Below are 15,887 nucleotides of genomic sequence, written 5' to 3'. Positions count from 1 at the left end.
TAAGGTTTTTTGGGGGTTTGTACGACTCGTACGGTGTTTGTAAGGTTTTTGGGGGGTTTGTAAGGGGAATCATAATCATTTATAAGGGCAGTTATCGGCAGAGGTTGACAGGTATGATAGTTGTCCGTCCCTTGTGCCCTGCGATTGGCTGGGCACCAGTTCAGGGTGTTCCCCCACCTGGTGCCTCTAGTTAACTTGAATAGGCCACAGCTCCTTGATCATAAGCGGTTCAGAATTTTGTCTTCCACGTTAATGACATCAAACTGACCGGTTGGGTTACAACAACAGGTGATATCACATTTGAACAGTGGGGGGCAGGCAAACATCTGCTTATATATACTGAGGCCTTTCAGGCATGATAGTGCACATGACTCAATTCACTCTTTAACTTTGAAACCAAATGTAAAGCTAGAGAAGGTACTTGAAATATACTCTCGATGCTTGATGCTAATTTCTCTTCAATATTTTATTGTAAATGTTACACCCTGCATTTAATCTTAAAACACGGAGAAATAATCACAACAGTGATACATTGTTGTTTCTTCAATCCAACTTTACTGTGATGACTAAAAATCCCCTGTGCCTCAAGCTATGTGCTAAGACATCAATAATCGAATACCGATATTTTTTAACATGCCACACACTTGCCATATGGATCAAAGGATCAACAATCGAACACCGATAAACACATCCAATCCAAACTCGTTGTACATTCTCAACATGCAATCGTTAATAAATCAAATACTCTAGCAGGTCACACTCCCCCACAAAAACAATGTTGTCTCGACATCAGTACATTCCAAATATCTTCCCCTTGTTGGTTGTTATTCTGAACAGTCTAGCGAACTTGTAACTTCACATCCTCTTCTGTGAGCTGATACTCATGAAAACTCCAGACGGCAAGGGCCACAGTTCAAATAATCCACAACTCGTACGGTCCACGTTCACTGGATGGAAACTGTAATCACAGTCCGTAACAGTCCATGCCCACATAATACATGTCATCCTTGTAGGCTCAAGCCTGTTGGAGTCCATACATAAAGGGTGTTTGAATGTAATATGGCTGCAGGTGTACTAACCAAGGGTTAAGCAGGTAGCAGCTGATGTGGTGACTGTGTACTGTAACAGGAGGGGACACCAAGCTGATCATAGGTCATGCGTCGTGGTGGATGTCTCTCCTTCTTGGCCGTTCGTAAGTCAACGCCTCAGGTTCAGTCACAGCGGTTGGCGGAGAGGTCTCTGATAAATGATCATCACGAGGATCTTCAACAGCCAGATTTGTTCCCTCACCAGGCAGGTCCTCCAGCTGATAGTCATCTTCTGCTTGTACTGGTCCGGAAGCAGGGCCCTTCACTTCAAGTCTCTGATCCGCTGGCAGTGGCCTGTGCTCAGACTCCATCCCTTGGGCATCTCTCTCATTTAGCACCTGGAGGGGCTCGTAGTGAAAGTCATCTTCGTTACCACTGTCTTCGTCTGTCTCTTGAAGATGAGATACCGGCTGCTGTTTATTTCTCTGCATACTTTTGTCAATTTTTCCTCCTTCTGGTGTCAGGTTTTTTTTCAGTTGTCTGATCTTTGTCTTTGAATCGGCAAGTTCCACCATCAGGTGTTTCTGAGTTCTCACCCGCTGCTGTTGCATACTGGGAGGATTGACAATGGACAATGGACTGAATGTGCCACAAAGCACACGGACCACACCTTCCCTTTCTTGAGTTAGCTCTGCTATAGTCTCTTCTTTTAGTGGTCTGCCTCCTCGGATTTTACATCCAGCTTGGAAATGTTCTCCACTCCCACACCGATAACAGTGTGTGCACTTCACATCTCGCCCTCCCTGCTGACAAGCAAAACACCTCCTTGGGACATAAGCAGGGCGGCTAGTGTTCCAGTGGGGTGCTGGGGGCTTGCTGTAGTAATTTTGTTTTGCAGAAGGTGGCTGGGGCTCCCTAACTGGTCTTCTAATTGAAGGTGGGAGGTAGGACTGAGACTGAAACATAGCCTTCTGCAGTGTCTCCTTAATCTGAGCTATCTCTGCACTGAGATCTTTAAGAGAAGCAACACTTGCCTTAAGTTTAGTCAACTCCGCTCGTACCTCAGGGGACACTTGGTTTTTCTTCTCCAGGGCAATTGGTAGGTCGTAGGTCTTCTGACTGTACCTTGCTAACATTTGTCGCTGCCTGTAGGGCACTAAACTTTTTATTTCTCCTTTCTGTTTCATTAGCACAGGCTACATTTAACTGCTCTAGTAAAAGCTCATCTGAAGTCTTACAGTCCAGCAAGAGAGGCTGCATATCTATCCTAACACTGTCACTCTGGAGACCAGTGAGTATCGTGTGCAGGCACATACGCTGGACTAAACTTGGGTCGTACTGGAATCCTGATTCTGATTCTCGAGATGCAAACAGTACCTTCTGCCTAAGACTCGCATTAAGAAACTTTGAGGAGTCTCTTTGATATGCTGCACTTCTGAAGCTAACTGCATATAGAGGCCGGTAGCACTCCTCTCCTGAAAATGAGCGCGTAGGATGCGTTTGAGTGTGCGAAGAGTGAGGTTAGGTTTTTCTTCCAAGTAATTACGTAGCTGCAAACTGGGGGAGATAGCTCTGATAACTGCATCAATGATTTCCACATCTAGGCAACCCAGTGGCGGGCGGTGCATTTTCTGTTAGCGCCTTCAACGTATCAATCCAACCCTCAAAAACTATTTTATGGCTATAAAACCTCTACTGCAGCTACAGCTGCGACACATTAAAAATAATCAATAAATTAATGCACAAAAAATGGGTAAAATCCACTTCCTAGCAGCATTTCATGATTAAATACAAATACTGGAGCTTTTCAGACATTAAAACCAGGCCAGGGGGTGATTTTCCCCGGAAAAGACAGCGATGAACGTCAATGGCGTACGGGAAAACATTGCCCGAAAATGGGGTAAAATCCAGCCAAAAACAGCATTTATTGATTAAATACAAATACTGGAGGTTTTTAGACATCAGAACCGGGCCCGGAGTATCATTTCCCTGGTAAAAAGACAGCGATGAACGTCGATACGTCCATACGTGAAATGACAAAAAATGCACTAAAATTGGGTAAAATCCACTTCCTAGCATCATTTATTGATTGAATACAAATACTGGAGCTTTTGAGACATTACAACCAGGCCGGGGGGGGGGGGGTGATTTTTCCCGGGAAAAGACAGCGATGGACGTCAATGGTGAAACGCCAAAAATTAAACTGGGGTAAAATCCACTTCCTAGCAGCATTTTGTGATTAAATACAAACACTGGAGCTTAAATACAAACACTGGAGCTTTTCAGATATCAGAACTTGGCCCACAATTGAAATATTATTTAGGAATATAGCCATATTTTACTCACCCAAAATCCTTTTTACACAATATCCATCCTCCTTTCTTTCTTCCTTCTTTCCTATCGCCATCGAAGCTAATGATGAAAGTCGAGCCTGTCCTGTCATATTTCCGGCATAGTCCGTTTTGAAAATAGCATTAAATCAACACAACAATATACTATTTGCTTGTGGAGCTAAGTTAGCGCGCTGAAAGTGCCCCACACACCATTTTCCCGGCTGTAACAGGCTTGCTAGCTTTGGAGTTGACCGCCCTTTCTTAATGATGTCCATTTTTTTCCTAAAAAAGTCCGTCTGGAAAATAGCTTTGTGAGCAAACAGAATATATTTGTTTTTGCTTCTGTCGGCCATAGTGGGTGAGTTTGCGATCTCGGCTGCCTCGGTACTGCTTTGGCCCGCCTACTAGCCAATCATAGTTTGTGAACGCAATGACATGTCCCAGCCAGCAAAATGCTAACGCCTATGAAAAATCATTGTGGGGTTGCCAACTCGAAATCTGATTGGTTAAAAGCAACAGTCTAGTTTAATGCAGCAGAGCCCGCAAGAACTGATTGTGCAGGCTTTGAGGCAGATCTGATCTGGCAACAAATAATGGCTGAAATGTGATTGTTAAATGCTTCAATATGAAAACACACATCTGGAAGCAGTGCAACCAGGGGGAAAAGCAATGAAAGGAAGCTAACAGACCATTTGGAATAATAAGTACGTATTGATTGACAAAATATAATATGATTCAGATATTTCTTAGGCCAGCAGAGAAGGCCTTGAAGGCCCTGACGGCCCGCCACTGATATATATATATTTATATATATACTTCAGAGATACGCTTATTTATTTATATATTTATTCATGTATTTATTTATTAACTTACTTATGACCTATCTATTTGTGTCTAAAATGCCTTTCCTATTCCTGCATCCTCACCCTCTTGCTACTGTGACAACAAAATTTCCCGAATACGGGATGAATAAAGTTATCCAATCCAATCCAAAAACACTCTTTAGATTCATTATTCTTGGTAAATTAGAGTGTATTCAACCGTGCCCGGACGATTTGCCGAAAGATGTTTCGCCGACAGACGTTTGGCCGACATACAGTTCACTGAACGGACGTTTCGCCGACAGACGTTTGACCGACGTACAGTTCACTGAACGGACGTTTCGCCGAAACGCTCGCCCTGCCCCCAGATCATGTGTGCACAAGTTTTTCAACCTCGGCCCGCGGGCCATATACGGCCCGTTACAGAAAACATTCATTTAGGAATAACAAGAGCATTTACTGTCCCCCACTGGACATATTTCTAAATACAAGTATGTACTACACTACAATGTGCTGCCAATTTTTTTATATTTTTTATTTTATCCTTGCGTTTAAAGTAGTAGCCATTGGACACACAATGTAATTCATCAAAGCTGGGGATTGATGTCTGACACTGAGAAAAAACAACACTAGAAGACTTATGTTATGCTTAGAGAACAATACCTGAAAATGACATGGAACAAACTTTTACTTCTAGTTTAATTTTAAACAATTTCCCATTATTTTAGGAAATATATATTCAAAATGATTTGCTGAGAACCTTAATTCAAAGATTAATCTCAACGTTTTCTATGTTGGTGTAAATTTTCTGGAGTAGGATTTCTGGATTTACAATCTCATTACAGTAGTACTTACTGTTACTACTACTGTATTTTCTCTATTTCTTCTGTCACATACTGTTCTGCGTGATCTCCAAAACGTATTCAACTGCTGTCAAGTCAAGAAAATAATGGATGTCAATAAATCAAACAACAAGAGTGCTGTAGGTATTCACAATGCAAATGTTTCTGCTTAGTGGGCTCATTTGTAACATGGCAACAGTTTGTTAATGCCCTTGCCAGCCGTGCGTCAGCTCGACGTGAGGACACGACTTCCTTGCCTTCTCTTTACACAGAATCGAACGACAAGAGGCATCTGCGTTACAACACCTCCATACAGTGTGTTTGCGACTTGAGAACCTATTTGCGTATATGAGTCAGACAAATTGATGGCCCAGATTTGGAAGTGCGTCTATTTGGCCGCAGTATCATTTCAGCCCCTTCTGCAATGCACCGTAGCCTTGAACTCCAGCCGACGGCTCGCCAGCTCTTGTTGCAGGACGTCACCCTTGCAAGACCCAATGACACAACCCCTAAAAGACCAACATCCTCATCAAGCCGTCTTCAAGGACAATACAACGTCATGTAAGCTTAAGGCTCCTGGATCAGTTCATTTACAGTAGCTATATTCCTAAAAATAGACGCAGCTCTCGTGTAGAGGAACGCTGATAGGACAGTACAGAAAAACTCAAGGCATTGATACAGCTGGTTTTGGTGCATCACTCCTACACCCAGCTGCTAATCATTCAAATCGACCACATTGAGTTGAGATAAGAGGGCAGTGTTCAGATTGACAGGAAATCAACAGTGTAAGCTATCAATAGCCCGCAGTGATGCTGCTAAAAGGAAAGGTTTGGTAAATGGTTTTTAATCGTACATTACCACATAAAATGACACCTTACAGGAGGGCAGACATGCAATAGTGGAAGCAATGAAAGACTCTTTCAGGAAGTAACTTATATATCATAAGGTGGTGTTGAGCTGCCAGTGCTTGCTGGGCTGCTTGTATGCTTTAAAGGCACCCCAACGGCCTCTTCGCTGCTGCTGATTAGGTGATAGGACAGTTTAGGCAAGGAAGATGATCTTTAAAACCTCCAGACTACTGAGGGACTGTGTGATAACCTCAGTCTCAGTCTGCAGAAGGTCCCCACCTTGTGGACTTCTATGTGTGGCTCCAGTTTCTTACCTGGGTCTACAATGTCTTGTGTGTCTTGTGTCTGTCTTGCTACTGCAACCAAGAAATTTCCTGAATTCGGGATGAAATAAAGTTCTAATCTAATTTAAACTAATATTTTTGAATTGGTGCCCTTTCTGGGAAAATAACACAGATCGTCTCCTCATGAAGCATTTATAATTCACACAATTTTGTTTGATTCATCCTTGGGGGTTGACATTCAGTTTAGGGTGTACTCTGCCTGTCGTTAGCTAGGACATGCTCCAGCTATCCCGAAACCCTTGTGAGGAGAAGCAGTTCAGAAGACGAATGAAGTAATATTATTTAGGATGGAAACACCAGGGTAAAATGACTAGATGGCAATTAGTGATCTACACAAAAGAATCTGAGGGCAGTTGAAAAATTATAAAGGATTGAAGGAAAAGAGAATATGTTAACTTCTGAAAAAGCTGGAATAAATTGCATTCAATGGAATTTATTGTATCAATAACTGCATTTTTTAATGAAAATTGGCCACCAGATTGTGTAGTGGTTCATTTGGCTGACTTCGGTGTGGGCAAGCGTGGGATTCCCGCTTGGTGGCGGTATGATTTAATGCATGGTCCACATGTATATTACTGCTCTTTTGTGAATCTTTTGCATATTCTTTCATTCATTCATTTTCCGTACCGCTTATCCTCATAAGGTTTGCGGGGGATGCTGGAGCTTATCCCAGCCAACTATGGGCACCAAGCGGGAAACACCCTGAATTGTTTGGCAGCCAATCGCAGGACACAAGGATCTGGAAAACCATTCAGGCCTAAACTAATAACTATGGGCAATTTAGAGTGTTCAACCTGCCTACGTTGCATGGTTTTTTGATGTGGCAGGAAACTGGAGTATCCGTAGAAAACCCACAGAAGCCCGGAAGAACGTGCAAACACTACAAAAGAAAAGTCCAGACCTAGGATCAAACCCTCAATCTCAGAACTGTGAAAATGAAACACTAACTTCTCGCCTTCAGGGCCGCCTGTTTTCATATTTATCTTAAAATCCACAAATAAGCATAGTAGGTTTCGCAAAAAAATGAACAAATGTGTATATCTTAAACTGTCAAATAGTGCAGTAGTTATTCACTTACTTTCTTGAGCACTAACGGAATTAAATTTTAAACTGATCTGAAAAAGTGTCTCGCGTTTTATTGGCCTGTAAATCTAAATGATTGTTAGTCTGTTTGCTCACGTACAGTATAGGATTTAGCAACCTCATGAAGATATGTCATGCGAATAATAAATGACTCATTCCAGATTGGTGGCTCGTTGGGGGAGTGATTAGTATGTGCACCTTGCAGTTCTCGGATTGAAGGTTTAATCCCTGGTGGGTCCCGATTTTCCTGTGTGGAGTTTGCATGTTAACTCTGGGCCTGCGTGGGTGGGTTTTCTCTGGGTTTTCAGGTTCCCTCCCACTTGCCCAAAAGGCTGGTCGAACACTCTAAATTGCCCCTAGATAGGACCATCTGATTGTGCCTTACAATCGGCTGGCAACCTATCCAGGGTGGTCCCTACCTGCTGCCCATAGTTGGCTGGGATAGGCTCCAGCACCCCCTGCAACCTTTGGAGGATAAGCGTTTGGGAAAATGAATGAATAATTCACCAGCTCAAAGTAATGAAAGCAAAGCACATGACATGAATACGGTAATTGTCTCATCTCATCTCATTTTCTGAACTTCTTTATCCTCACTAGGGTCGTGGGGGTGCTCCAACCTATCCCAGGGAACTATGCCCACCAGGCTGGGCACACCCTGAATTGGTGGCCAGCCAATAACAGGGCACAACGAGACAAAAAACATTCACGCTCACACTCATACCTAGAGGCAATTTTAGAGTGTCCAATCAATTGCAATTGTACAATATATTTATCAGTATTCCAACAAAAATCACAACAATTATGCTGCATATTTAGGATGTAACAATAACTAGATGGTCAACACAAAGCACAACAATTGTGCTGCATATTTAAGATGTAACAATAACTAGTTGGTTTACCTATTTTCCCCCCTATGCCTGCAGGATGACTTTCCACTTTTTTGTTATACCTTGCACCAACAGAAAGTTGTTTTTTAGCAAAAGAAAATAAACATTTGGCTGCATAAGGCGTTATCTTGCGCAGATTGGAAAAGTAGAACAATACAAAATATCAATAATTGACTCATAGTTCATGTGCAGCTCCTTAATGGGATTTTTAGATATGAAAATACGTATCAGGGCAATAAAAGAGACGCATACACCTAGTCACGTGCTCATGACTGGCCAATAGGAGAGGTTTTGATGGAAGGACCTCTCTCCCCTCCCCGCAGGGTAGATGCAGGTTGCCTGACGAGCGTGCCAACGCTGCCCATATAAAAAGTGCATCGGGATGAGGTGGTAGTCGCTGTGAAAGCCATTCACCCCTCACATCTGCACAGGCACGCATACCTACACACTCCCCCCTCACACCCTCATCGTCCCTATTCTCTTATTAGTTACCGCACACTTGAGCAGATGGACGCCATCGGGAGCCCCTTTCGGAGAGTTCCGGACAACAGGGCGAGCGGCTTCGGCTACGGCCGCTCGGCCGGCTGCCCCTCCACCCTTGGATTCCGCTCTCAGACGTGGTCCCGGGCCAGCCCGGCTTCTGGCACCAAGAGGAGCGGCACCAAGCGCATGGACACCTTGGAGCTGAACCAAAGTGCCCTCCTGAGCGCCGATTCCGCCCGGCGGTCCAACGAGAAGGAGCAACTACAGGGTCTGAATGACCGCTTCGCCGTGTACATCGACAAGGTGCACTACCTGGAGCAGCAGAACAAGCAGATCGAGGACGAGATCCAGGCCCTGAGGACACAGCAGGTGTCCCGCTCGCAGCTGGGTGACCTATTCGACCAAGAGCTGCAGGAGCTGCGCGCCACGCTCGAGCAGATCCATCGGGACAAGGCTCAGATCCAGCTGGACGGCGACCACCTAGAAGACGACGTCCAGCGGCTCGGGGAGCGCCTGGACGAGGAGGCGGGCCTCCGAGAGGACACCGAGGCCATCATCCGCGTCCTCAAGAAGGACACGGGTGACTCGGAGCTGCTCAAGTCCGAACTGGAGAAGAAAGTGCAGTCGCTGCAGGACGAGATCGCCTTCATCCGCAACAACCACGAGGAGGAAGTAAGCGAGCTTCTGGGCCACATCCAGGCGTCTCAGGTGACCGTGGAGAGGAGGGACCCGCAGCGGGCTGACATCACCGAGGCTCTGCGCGAGATCCGCAGCGAGCTAGAGGGCCATTCCGACCAGAACCTGCAGCAAGTGGAGAGCTGGTTCGTGTGTCACTATGCCAAGCTCAACGAAGCGTCCGAGCAGAACAAGGGCGCCATCAAGAACGCACGCGACGAGATCAGCGACTACCGGCGCCAGCTGCAGTCCAAGACGCTGGAACTGGAGTCCGTGCGTGGCACCAGAGAATCCCTGGAGAGACAGCTGGGCGATATCGAGGACCGCCATAACAGCGACCTGGGTGGCTTGCAGGTAACGCCACCGCCATCCCGTGCATTTCCAATAAACTATAAAATTTATAGTCTATTCATTTATAGCTAAATGAATGCAAATTTGTTGGACACAACCGAGTTACTGGGAAGGACAAGTTATGTTCCCTCCATATAACGTGTTATCTAAATACAATGTAATCTTTCCTGGGAATGTTGTATTATCCTCATTTTCTTTGCAGTCACCTTCTCCTTTCAAAGTCACCTGAAAGAGTTAACAAAAATGACTGCAGTAGATTCTCTCATCCTTACTTTCTCTCTCTGCACACATTTTTGCTGACTAAGAATCATGGCGGGATGCCCTCACTGGCTACATCCTCACATCACACTGCCGCTCCTCCAGGGTGGGGGTGTATAGAAATCAGAATCCCTGACCAGAATATACGCGCAGTCTGCAGGCATTAAAATGCAGTCAACGTCATTGCACTCATTTCTGTCAACTTGAAAGATGAGCAAATAATCAAATATCTGTTTTCTAGGAAAACATCCACCAGCTGGACAATGAGCTCAAGAACACAAAATGGGAGATGGCACGTCATTTGCGCGAGTACCAGGACCTGCTCAATGTCAAGATGGCCCTGGACATTGAGATTGCCGCATACAGGTGAAATGCGCTTCATGTACAAATTTGAAGAGAGCAAAGAGAGATTGGAAATCATATGCATTACTGCATATCAGTGCAATAGATTTGTTTAAATTTGGTTAGTGAACAATAACAGGTGTGGGATATAGTTGAAGCCTCATGCCTACATTTTTTTAATACAGCATGTGTCTTCATTATGATCATAATGCTGGACAAATCAGGAAATTGTAGATCACCCAATATGCAAACAACAGTTCAAACTAACACAATTTGGCATCTTTATTAAATAGACGTGCATGCGATTTGGAGATATCAGGACTCAAAAATCGCAGCAGGTACATGAAAAACACAGTAAATAAAGTACAAGCATTGGTCGACTTAGGAGCACATTTGGGACTGAAAGTCATAAACCAATATGGCTGTATGTGGATCCATGTTGTGGATACTAGCCTTCACATTTGTGTTTCCGCATTGCAGTGGAGGTTGTCATTTGTGACACTGTGATTTCACGTGTTGTGTTGTAAAAAAAAAAATAATAATAATAATAAAAATCAGTCTTGTCAGTGGTGCTATTAGGAAGCAGTTAGAAAGTGAAGCTGCATCATCTCTTGATTTGATTTTTGATATGCGGCGCTAACAACTGTCATGCAAAACACACACTGCAATATTGTAATCATGCTTCACAACATATTCAGTCGTAAAGTCGAACAGAGGCAACCCGCAGCGGTTGTAATTCGACGACTGCCTAATTGTTCAAACTATACGTGATGTATTCATGCATGAAAAAACAAAATTACATAGGAAAAACACAGGCATAGGCACAATGGCACTTGAAACATACCACACATCTAGTCAAGATGTAGGACATTAATAGTCATATCAGTAAAAAAAAAGTGCACATTTCCAAAGTTTGCAAGTTTACAAATCTTTGTTAAAATAAGTAATTTCTTTGGTCGTTATATTGCAAAATTTAACAAATGGGAAAACTATAGTTTGGCATCTGCAAGCTATTGTGTGTACCAAATTTTTATTTATTGTTAATATAGATATCACTAATTACATATTAGTAAACCGTATGTAATAATGTTTTTGTATTCAAAAGGATAGAATACTGGTCTCTGCTATCATTTTTAAGGATATATAGTAAGGAAGAATTAAATTAAACAAATAATTGTTAAATAATACGGTGCATTTGATGAAATCAAATGGAAATGAAATGTGTTGATTTGACTGTTACCATTAGCACAACTAGCATAAAATAATTGTCATTATAAAATTAGGATTAAAAAAAGGAAAGAAACAGATTTCTTTTTCATTAATCATGCTTATTGTCAATAAATACGGTTGGAAAAAGGCATCCTTGTAATGTACTAATTTTTCTTTTCATCAGGAAACTCCTGGAGGGTGAGGAGACCCACTTCAGCACATTCTCCCATCGTCCCGATGCTTCATTCTCAAGAATTTCAATGACCAAGTCCGAACCACCCAGAATGAAGGTGCAGCATAAATTTGTGGAAGAGATCATTGAGGAGACCAGGGTCGAGGATGAAAAGGCCATCATGGAAGATGCCCTAGATCAGATTGCCCAAGAGCTCTCGGCCACCCTCGAAGGCGGCGAAGGCGAGGAAGAAGATGAAGATGAAGATGACGAGGACGATGGAGCGGAGGAAGAGGAAGTCGTAGCCGCAACCGACGCAAAAGTCAGTTCCAAGGCACCAGAAAAGGAGGACGATGAGGATGATGAAGAGGGTGACGATGAGGAAGAAGATCAAGATGAAATTGAAGGCGAGGAGGATGAGGAGAGCAAAGAAGATGAGGAAGCAGGTGATGTCATGGAGGTAGTGGAGGAAACTGTCCTTTCCTCCAAATCTCAGGAGTCCAAAGCGATTCCTGAGAAAATGAAGACCGGAGAGGAAGAAGATGAGGAAGTAGATGAGGAAGTAGAAGACGAAGCCAGCAAGGGAGAAGATGAAGCTGATGCCGAAGAGGATGAAGACAAAGATGAAGACGATGTGGAGGAAAATGAGGTTGAAGATGAAGGAGCAAAAGATGACAAGGTCAAAATTGATGACATCGTTGCAGAGACAATAATCGCCAAATTAGGAGTTCAGAAAACAGAAGCTGCAACACCTGAAGCCAAAAAAGACGAAATTGTTAAAACTGAACTAACCAAACCAGATTCTCTAAAACCTGAATCACCAAAAGATGCTTCTCCTAAATCAGAATCCCCCAAAACTGCTTCTCCACAGTCTGAATCCCCAAAAGCGGTTTCCTTAAAGTCTGCTTCACCCAGGACTGAGTCTCCAAAAGCAATTTCCCCAAAGGCTAGCTCCCCCAAGACAGAGTCTCCAAAAGCAATTTCTCCAAAGGCTAGCTCCCCCAAGACAGAGTCTCCAAAAGCAATTTCTCCAAAGGCTAGCTCCCCCAAGACAGAGTCTCCAAAAGCAATTTCTCCAAAGGCTAGCTCCCCCAAGACAGAGTCTCCAAAAGCAATTTCTCCAAAGGCTAGCTCCCCCAAGACAGAGTCTCCAAAAGCAATTTCTCCAAAGGCTAGCTCCCCCAAGACAGAGTCTCCAAAAGCAATTTCTCCAAAGGCTAGCTCCCCCAAGACAGAGTCTCCAAAAGCAATTTCCCCAAAGGCTACCTCCCCCAAGACAGAGTCTCCAAAAGCAATTTCCCCAAAGTCCGAATCCCCAAAGGCTAGCTCCCCCAAGACGGAGCTGCCAAAATTGGTGTCCCCAAAGTCAGAATCCCCAAAAGCTGTTTCACCCAAGATGGAATTGCCAAAACCTCTCTCTCCCAAGTCCGATTCCCCCAAGTCTGCATCACCTAAATCAGAGTCCCCTAAATCCGAATCTCCCAAGCCTGCAACCCTCAAGGAAGACTCAGCGAAAATAACCTCCCCAAAAGCAGAGTCCCCTAAATCGGAAGCTCCCAAACCTGCATCACCTAAAGAAGACTCACCAAAGGCTACTTCACCTAAATCAGAGTCTCCAAAGTTGACGACCTCCCCCAAACCTGAGTCCCCTAAATCAGAGTCTCTAAAACTCATGTCGCCCAAAGCGGACTCCCCCAAGGCTGCGTCTCCGCAATCTGAATCCCCAAAGGTCATGTCCCCCAAAACTGAGTCCCCTAAATCAGAGTCTCTAAAACTCATGTCGCCCAAAGCGGACTCCCCCAAGGCTGCGTCACCGCAATCTGAATCCCCAAAGGTCATCTCCGCCAAACCTGAGTCCCCTAAATCAGAGTCTCTAAAACTCATGTCGCCCAAAGCGGACTCCCCCAAGGCTGCGTCACCGCAATCCGAATCCCCAAAGGTCATCTCCCCAAAAGCCGAGTCCCCTAAGTCAGAATCCGCAGAGCGAGAGTCGCCAAAGGCGGGATCTCCTACGACGGAAACTACCAAACCTAGCCAAATGTCGGAGCCTACTGAAGACGCCAAGAAGACAAAAGATGTGGCAATGAATGGCGATGTGGACAAGAGCGACCTCAAGGAAGAGGAAAAGGCCAACCAAGTGATCATCAACGGCGTGGACGAGAGCCCTGTCAAGGACGACGGCAGCCAGAAGGTGGTGATCACCAAAACGGTGGAGACCATTACTACTGGGGAAGACGGCTTGCAGCAGGTCACCAAGTCCATCACAGTTACCGAGACTGTGACGGAAATGGAGGAAATGCTGGAGGAGAAGTCAGTCTCCACCGTGAAGACGGAGAAGCACTCCAGTCAATCCATCAAGCAGGTGACTGAGGGCGACTGAGACTCTATGAGCAATTCCCGTGATGAAAAGCAATCAAGCAGAACTAACATAAGAAACCACCATACAGCTAGAGCCACATTATATAACACACAAACCTTAGAGAGAAGCCAAATGCTACAAATGTTAGAAATGCATGTTTGCAGACGCTGTGAGGAGTGAGCCACTGAGACAATTCTTCTTCCGTTCTTGCTGCTGATCACTGACGAGCTTGTGTTTTCGGGGGAGGGTGGGGCTTTGCATGCTTTGGCTCAGGGGTCGGAGGGGAGGGCACTTTCCTCTCCGATGTATGTATGACCAAAAGAGAAGGCACTGTATGATAATGGATTCATAATATAGAATATGGCTAGGCAATGAGGGCGGATGGTTAGGGGTCAATTGGGGCGGAGGGCTTTTGCACATGTGAACATGTTGTGTTTAAGTAGCCTTATACCTGACGTGACCATAACAACTCAGCCAAAAACAAACAACACACCTGCAGCAGCGAATGACGACGGGCCAGGCAAACAACCAACGTGGAGTTCTCGACAAAGCCTGTGAAAGTTGTAGCCTTAAACATGCTTATGAATGCTAAGCGCAAATGCAAAGAAATTCTGTAAGAGCGCTCAGAGGCATTTCGGTCTTGCATTCGCAATGTAAACTAACTTGAATTGAAATACTGAAGTTTATGAGGTGCTACTGTTTGCAGGCCCGTGCGTGACCTTACACATAAGCAATTTCCCAGCAGCATTTGCTTAATAAACATCATCAAATTGAACCCCTGCTTCTTCTTTCTTTTCATATAATGTGTTGTCTTCCTGGTGGTTGAATGGTTAGCATGTTGGCATCACAGTTCTGGGGTCAAGGGTTTGATTCCCACTGTGTTCTCACTGTGGAGTTTGCTTGCTCTCCCTGGGCTTGTGCGAGTTTTCTCTCCAGGTACTACGGTTTCCTCGCATATCCCAAAAACATGCAAAGTGACTGGTTGGACTAAATTGCCCTTAGGTATGAGTGTGAGCGTGACTGGTTGGACTAAATTGCCCTTAGGTATGAGTGTGAGCGTGACTGGTTGGACTGAATTGCCCTTAGGTATGAGTGTGAGCGTGAATGGTTGTCCGTCCCTTGTGCCCTGCGATTGGCTGGGCACCAATTCAGGGTGTTCCCCCACCTGGTGCCTCTAGTTAACTTGAATAGGCCACAGCTCCCTGATCGTAAGCGGTTCAGAATTTTGTCTTCCACGTTAATGACATCACACTGACCGGTTGGGTTACAACAGCAGGTGATATCATATTTGAACAGTGGGGGGCAGACAAACGTCTGCTTATATACTGAGGCCTTTCAGGCGTGATAGTGCGCAGGACTCAATTCACTCTTTCACTTTGAAACCAAAAGTAAAGCGAGAGAAGGTCCTTGAATTCTACTCTCGATGCTTGATGCTAATTTCTCTTCAGTATTTTATTGTAAAATTAGCTACATTTATTGTTGTTGAAGTTAACAGTGCTGTAGGACCAGGGGTCCGCAATAAATAATTGGTAGAAAATTTTTGGTATACAGTATTTCCACAAATATATTTTAAGTTGAGCATTTGCGGTAAACATTTCTTTTTATGCTGAAAAGAGATTAATTAATTAGAAGAAATAAAACATTTTTTCCAATCCAATATCCTGTTATTGGTGTTTTTTCAGTGGGTTGGAACGAATTAACGAGACGGACAACCATTCACTCTCACTCATATCTATGGCTATCAGAATCTGATGTCAAATTTAGACATTTTTACGGATTGTAAACAACGCAAAAGCGCTAAACATGCAGTTTAACTCGGCAAGTTTTTCTTTTGTAAATGTGCAAAAGATTT

The 15,887-nt window shown here is 44.3% G+C and overlaps 1 protein-coding gene across 1 annotated transcript; it reads left to right on the top strand.

The window, feature by feature from the left end:
- The first annotated feature begins 8,463 nt into the window (after window positions 1-8,463).
- On the top strand, window positions 8,464-14,810 carry LOC144090942 (uncharacterized). The gene is made up of 3 exons (XM_077622874.1): window positions 8,464-9,698; window positions 10,195-10,319; window positions 11,689-14,810. The coding sequence occupies exons 1-3, from the start codon at window positions 8,694-8,696 to the stop codon at window positions 14,054-14,056; spliced, it is 3,498 nt and encodes a 1,165-aa protein (XP_077479000.1). The 5' UTR covers window positions 8,464-8,693; the 3' UTR covers window positions 14,057-14,810.
- Window positions 14,811-15,887: the final 1,077 nt, after the last annotated feature.

The sequence above is a fragment of the Stigmatopora argus genome, chromosome 16 (assembly GCF_051989625.1).
Source record: "Stigmatopora argus isolate UIUO_Sarg chromosome 16, RoL_Sarg_1.0, whole genome shotgun sequence".
Lineage (NCBI taxonomy): Eukaryota > Metazoa > Chordata > Actinopteri > Syngnathiformes > Syngnathidae > Stigmatopora > Stigmatopora argus.
The sequence above is the reverse complement of the archived record's forward strand: the minus strand, read 5'-3'. Positions and strand labels throughout refer to the sequence as shown.

Excerpts from the sequence above, each read along its gene's own strand:
- LOC144090942 (XM_077622874.1), top strand. The coding sequence starts at position 8,694 with ATGGACGCCATCGGGAGCCCCTTTCGGAGAGTTCCGGACAACAGGGCG. Across the intron at positions 9,699-10,194 it reads GCGACCTGGGTGGCTTGCAG|GAAAACATCCACCAGCTGGA; the intron begins GTAACGCCACCG and ends TCTGTTTTCTAG. Across the intron at positions 10,320-11,688 it reads ATTGAGATTGCCGCATACAG|GAAACTCCTGGAGGGTGAGG; the intron begins GTGAAATGCGCT and ends TCTTTTCATCAG.